Source organism: Sinocyclocheilus grahami, unplaced genomic scaffold, assembly GCF_001515645.1.
Source record: "Sinocyclocheilus grahami isolate Dianchi unplaced genomic scaffold, SAMN03320097.WGS_v1.1 scaffold204.1, whole genome shotgun sequence".
Lineage (NCBI taxonomy): Eukaryota > Metazoa > Chordata > Actinopteri > Cypriniformes > Cyprinidae > Sinocyclocheilus > Sinocyclocheilus grahami.
Window position 1 is genome coordinate 376,036 of NW_015505383.1, and position 7,169 is coordinate 383,204.

Genomic DNA, 7,169 nt, shown 5'->3' on the forward strand with positions numbered 1-7,169 from the left:
TTCTCCTGGGGCCCTTTTATACTGTGATCCCGCCGGGTAATGACGTCATAGGCTGTCGCCGGCCAATGTTATTGTCGTGTTTAGATGTATGCTTCAGACACCGGTCACGCTGAAGGCGGTCCCCCCATAGCGACATCTAGAGGACGCAGTGTCTCGTTCCCTTCTCAGGGAACCATGGTTACATACGTAACCTGAGACGTTTTACTTTTTACTTGATGGTAAAAAATGTATAGCCTGAATGCACTGTAAGTCGCTTTGGATAAAAGCATCTGCTAAATGCATTAATTATAATTAATTAAATTAAAATTAAGACATTTTTAGTCATTGAATTTAAAACTTTTCTTAAATTTATTATAGTTTTAGTATAATAATTTTTTAATTTTTCAAAACTGTATGAAACCAATATGATAGCGCCTATATTTACTAAGAACTTGGCGGCACATGTGTTATAAACTAGATTTTTAAAAGATCTTTCCAGACAGAAAATCTGAACACAACATCTACACACATTTGCAACCAGTTTCTTCCACACAAAAATGACTGTCATGCCTTTTTTATTTTTTAATATATGCCGGTTTATTATTTATTTCAGATGAGCCTCCTCTGATTGATACATAAAAACAAAATACAATGTGGTTGGTCGCTTTACATGTTGTTCTTATGGCAGTTAATAAACTCCAAAGTTGACCAGACTTTATGCCACTAAAAATAAAGGTTCTTGATTGACATTGATGATTCCATGAATTTTAACACTTTAACTTTAACATTCATGGAATCTTCCCAATGGACTTAAGTTTCTTTATATTACTAAAATGTTTCACACCAAGGAAAAATGGTTCTTTTAAGAACTCTTCACTGAAAGGTTCTTTTCGGAACAAAAATGGTTCTATACGAACCCCTCCTTTTGGAACCTTATATTAGTCAGTGTGTGAGACTTCTACCACCTCAACTTCATTCCTCAAGTAAAGTGTATTTTTAGATGTTACTGGCTGAAAAATCTTGGCGGCCTTAGACAGCAGTCACACCGCCAATCTTTAAATCTGTTTGTGACACAAAACTGCAGTCCACTTTCATTCCCCTTCGCTCTAGCTGCACTGTCACTTGTGATCAGGGGCTCAGTGAGGGGCCTCTCACCCCAGTCGCGTGTCCCTTTAACTAACTTGCATGGCAGGTGCCTCCGTTCTCATTTGTGCAGTAAAGACTTATGAATAATACACGCTTAGAACAGACAGCTTTGTGCATACGTGCATGTATGCCTTGACCCCCACTCGCCTCATCTCGCGTCTCTCCGTGCTTTGAGACGTTGATTACAGTCCTCCCGCGGGGATATCGAGACTCCATGGAAATGGGGGTATCTAGAGCTCCAGTCACATAAGATCAAGACAGGGGCAGGAAATCGCTACGGACTTAAAGCTAAATATATAATTCCTCCTGTGCCGGTAATCACAAGGTCCAGACGATTTGAAATGACAGTTTAACCACTTCAAACTCAAAGACGTTTCTGTTCAATAGGATTCATCTAATGAGCGCACCCTGGGCCAGGATGTAATTGCACATATAGCACAGGTTTAGGTCGTTCAGGTTGGATGGAGGGCAACCGGAAGGAAATCTATTTCCACAGACTACAATCCCAACTAGAATAGACCTAAGTCAGGTTTGCTCCATATTTAAGTTTTGACAGAAATGAAAACGAGGCTACAGTGTGTTCAATGGATTGTGCTGATGTTAAACAACCGACTGTCTAGCCGATGAAACGTTTTTCCGTGAAAAAACAAACAAACTTTCATTAGATTGAAAATTGTACATGAACTAGAACCTTTATACAGTTTGTGCCATTGTAAAGACTGTAAGTCTCTCTCACACAGCCTGGTTTCCATGTTAAATTCAATATGGCCTCTAATCTGATTATGCTCAATAGCTTACATTTTGTATACAAATCAGATTTGCATTTGTAGTGCTTGGAAGACAGCAAAAAGTCCTAAAATTATATGAATCAATTTACATTTAAAGAAAAAAAGAATATATAGAGCTTCAAGTAGGCTATATTTAATATAATATATATTTATAAAGTCCTTGTTTCCACTTATCGACAGTGGAATATCGACAGATATTGATGACCCATTTTGTCCAATCAAAATATACAAGTCCCTCCCTCTACTTCCTCCAATACCACCTGAACCTGAATATAGTAGCAAATAATAGTTCCTAGCTGTGGCTACTGGCTACTTTTTAATGATTATAAAGACATTTTTAAGGGATAAGTCCTTCAATCTGTCCTGTCTCAACTTCTGATTTCAACAGGAAATATGTAAACGCAAGGAAAGAAAACTGAGCTTGTCAAATAACGTGATGCAAGAAATAAATGACCAATCATATTTCTGCATACAAACGTATGGAGAACCTTAAACATCCATACACTCTCAAAAACATAAAGGTTGCATAAGAGGTTTTCGCAGCGATTCATCAGAGGAACGACTTTTGGTTCCCCAAATAACCTATCAGTGAACGGTTCCTAAAATAACCATTGTTCTTCTTAGTGTGAAGAACATTTTCCACTATAAAGAACCTTGAAAGTTTCCATGAACTGTAGAAAAAATAGGGATAAAAAGAGGGATTTCGATTCTGTGCTTCCTCACAGGCAGTATAATAAATGATCAGGGAGGAAAAGTTTGTTAGGCTGATATCGAATAACAGCAGCGAGCTCGAAGTCCAATTCAAGTGTGAAGTGACATGAGCACGCGGCTGTTAAATCTAACCGCGCGTTCACGCAGGCTATCATCATGTCTGCCGTTCACAACCAAGCCACATATTAAGTTGTGTAATTCTTTAAAAAGTGCTCAGATTGACCTGAGATCAAGAATGAATAATGCATTTGTCAGAAAAGGCTTTGTTTTTAACTCCTTATACAGAACGACTTTTGGTTCCCCAAATAACCTATCAGTGAACGGTTCCTAAAATAACCATTGTTCTTCTTAGTGTGAAGAACATTTGAATAATCTAAAGAACATTTTCCACTATAAAGAACCTTGAAAGTTTCCATGAACTGTAGAAAAAATAGGGATAAAAAGAGGGATTTCGATTCTGTGCTTCCTCACAGGCAGTATAATAAATGATCAGGGAGGAAAAGTTTGTTAGGCTGATATCGAATAACAGCAGCGAGCTCGAAGTCCAATTCAAGTGTGAAGTGACATGAGCACGCGGCTGTTAAATCTAACCGCGCGTTCACGCAGGCTATCATCATGTCTGCCGTTCACAACCAAGCCACATATTAAGTTGTGTAATTCTTTAAAAAGTGCTCAGATTGACCTGAGATCAAGAATGAATAATGCATTTGTCAGAAAAGGCTTTGTTTTTAACTCCTTATACGCTCCCCTGATATATGCATGACTATCAGAGGGAAGAGAATCCGCACTAATTTCCCTTCCACTTTGCATATGCAGTGATCATGCCCTTGTGGCACCGACATCCCGACGGAAAATCTCTTTTCATCTCCAGCAAAGTGCGTCTCACGCTTAAACTGATTGGATTCTTGATGAGGCGGTCGGGGTGGCTCGCGCACTTCAGGCGAGGACGCGTCGAGCGCGCGGAAGCCAATTCGGTGCCACTGAAGTGATTAAATGCGCTCTCGAGGCCCCCGGTAACTATCTCCACGTACAGATGCGTGCGTGGACCGTAATCAGGGAAAGTATAATAGCACCGCTCTGCTCCTTTGCTGGAGACCCCGTTGTCTGTAAAGTGCTCATATTCCCACCTAACCAGCATATCAGTGATCTAGCATTGTCACGAGACTGAGAGGATGAATAATGCAGTGCAGTCCTAACTCATTTGCATGCAAACTAGGGGGGAAATAAGAAAGATTTTCCATGCGTTTCCACATGGCAAGACAGAAAAGGCCTCTGGACACTTATCTCAGTTAATAGCAGATGTATTGTTTTGATTTTGTGCGCACACTGACCCCTTTCCGACACGGGTCAAGAGGTGACGGTCCACGTAACGCAGCGTATATATTTCTGCATTGCGAGTTTACTGTCAATTCAAGAGTTTACAGAGCCAATTTACATGTATATATTTCCAGCGACACAGAAGGAAAAACATTTGGTCTCCCCGCTGCTATCGCAATCCACTCCATCATGGTAGTGGTAAACAGAGAAACACACAGTCATCCACTTGATAAATGTCAAGTGAAATGAAGCTATCAGCTGAAAGCAATTTTCGGGGCAGCGCACGGAGCCAGCGACTCGGGATTTTCACCCCTCCATCGATCATGAGCCTCTCTCTCAGGCCAAGGTATACAATGCCCCCAAATTGCTGACATATGGACCGGGGGAAACCTGCCCATTTCCTCTGCCTGCGAACTAGCTCCTCTAAACTTTTGTTTATTTAGAGACCCCATGTTTTCATCAATTAGAGACCATGCTTTTTGGTTACTGCGTTTAGCGTATATATTTCTGCATTGCGAGTTTACTGTCAATTCAAGAGTTTACAGAGCCAATTTACATGTATATATTTCCAGCGACACAGAAGGAAAAACATTTGGTCTCCCCGCTGCTATCGCAATCCACTCCATCATGGTAGTGGTAAACAGAGAAACACACAGTCATCCACTTGATAAATGTCAAGTGAAATGAAGCTATCAGCTGAAAGCAATTTTCGGGGCAGCGCACGGAGCCAGCGACTCGGGATTTTCACCCCTCCATCGATCATGAGCCTCTCTCTCAGGCCAAGGTATACAATGCCCCCAAATTGCTGACATATGGACCGGGGGAAACCTGCCCATTTCCTCTGCCTGCGAACTAGCTCCTCTAAACTTTTGTTTATTTAGAGACCCCATGTTTTCATCAATTAGAGACCATGCTTTTTGGTTACTGCCAATGGCATGCGAGAAATTGTGCTGGATATGTAAGGAATAACTGACGATGGAATGGTGTATTATTAAAAATTTACAAAACAAGGAGTTGATAATGTAACCACAAAGCTGTTAGACCATATGTGTTCATTTAAAAAATTTCAGTGGACCTGAATCAATTATTCATACCACAGTTATCAGTCATATTTTGTCTCTAAAACTACTTTATTACGTAACTGATTAGAAACAGAACATGTTCCTGTTGACTAGGACAAAGAACCTTTCAGTAAACAGTTCCTAAAAGAACCACTGTTTTTCTTAGTGTAAAGAACATTTAAATAATCAAATTTATAGATTAGGAACCCTTTTCCACTATAAAAGTACTGACTGTACATTGGAACATTTCCATGGATGTTAAAGTTTCTAAATTAAACCACTGATTGTAGAGTGTAGCCAAAAAACCTCGGAACATTCATCAACCAATCAGAATCAGTATTGAGCACTGAGAATTCAGAAATGTTGTGGTAGAAGAAGATATATTTCACATTGCCATTCTAGAATAATTTTAGGGATTAAGTTTCAACATTAATAAACAAAGAACAGCGGATGCGGAAATATGATTCAAAAGACGCGCGTGCGCACACACACACGGACTACAGCACCAGGACAATAACTGATGCATTTTATTCAGTTTACACGGCTAGATCTGATCATATAGATGAAAATAATGACTATTTTTAGGATGCAATAGTGAATGTGAAACAAATGTTGGCAGCATGTTGCTTCGTGCTCTCATCCTCCATCCTGTGTGACTTTCAGCCTCCTGTAAAGACCACAGAGTTTACATTCAGTGCAGTGCTTTCTACATAAACACCACGTTTGTGGCATCGCTTTGATTAGGAGGAGTACCCCAAATCACATTAAAACTTCATTTATCCTGCGTTTGTTTGTTTGGAGAAGTGAACACAAGAAGCACCATAAGCCACAGGCGTGCCACGCCGACATTTGTTTATGCATGAGAAAAACACCCAAACACCACCTTCATCACTTCCATCACCAAGATCATGAACTGTTTTCTGTTTGGGGGATTTTTGTTCCAGTCACAAGAACAGCTGACTGCCTTTGACCTGATGATAGCGAGACAAACGGACCGGGGGCATTCTGAAAGTTTGGAAGGCCTCGCTGTCATCCGAGTAACTCCTTTGTTTTAGTGGCTAGCTGTTTGTCAATGTCTGCTGCATAACTGTCTGCCATTTGTTGAATCTGGTGATATTGGAGAACAAACGACAGAACAAATGTATGTGGTTATTAGTTACACATACATACCATACAATATTCACACAATTACACATTTGTGTGACTGCAAAAATTATTATTGGTCTGTTTATTAATTATAAAACAACAATATTTATTATTTATTAGTATCAGTACTAGCTGCTAATTATTGTCTATTTATTAATAAAACAACAATTATATTATTAATAATACAAACCCGATTCCAAAAAAGTTGGGACACTGTACAAATTGTGAATAAAAACAGAATGCAATGATGTGGAAGTTTCAAATTTCAATATTTTATTCAGAATACAACATAGATGACATATCGAATGTCTAAACTGAGAAAATTTATAATTTTAAGGGAAAAATAAGTTGATTTTAAATTTCATGGCATCAACATTATTTTATTTACATTACTGCAGCTACTACTAATAATTTATATTAATTTATTAATAATTAGACTAGTATTCATATTTATTACTAATAATATTACATTAATATATGTATTATTTCTAAAACATTCATTAAAATGAATAAAACAATTAAAATATTATTCATAATTATTTACTATTACAATTAATGCACATTAATTAATCATTAATAGGAAATAAATGATGATGATTAAAGGGATAGTTCACCCAAAAATGAAAATGTGATGTTTATCTGCTTACCTCCAGGGCATCCAAGATGTAGGTGACTTTGTTTCTTCAGTAGAAAACAAACGGAGATTTTAACACAAACCGTTGCCGTCTGTAAGTCATATAATGTAAGTGAATATGAATCACAGCTTTGAGAGTCATAAAACATACACAAACAAAACTAAATTAAACCCTGCGGCTCGTGACGATACATTGATGTGTAAAGACTGGAGATGATTGGTCTGTACAAGAAACTGAACAGTATTTATTTCATTTTTTACCTCTGATTCACCGCAATGTCTGAACTGTCCTGAGCGCGTTTGCGTCTTCTTCTTCTTGCTTTACGGCGGATCGCAGACTTATAAGTGCATTACCGTTACCTATCTCTCAAATGGACCATTGACACT

The 7,169-nt window shown here is 38.6% G+C and overlaps 1 protein-coding gene across 2 annotated transcripts in view; it reads right to left on the reverse strand.

Annotated features, from left to right (window-relative positions):
* Positions 1 to 5,493: 5,493 nt before the first annotated feature.
* Positions 5,494 to 7,169, reverse strand: part of LOC107595542 (ribosome-recycling factor, mitochondrial-like) — a 20,923-nt gene continuing 19,247 nt past the window's right edge. For both annotated transcript variants that reach the window (XM_016285970.1, XM_016285969.1), the window contains one exon: positions 5,494 to 6,109. In XM_016285970.1, coding sequence (XP_016141456.1) covers positions 6,032 to 6,109 — 78 coding nt within the window. In that variant the 3' untranslated portion in view covers positions 5,494 to 6,031. The remainder of the gene's footprint in view (positions 6,110 to 7,169) is intronic.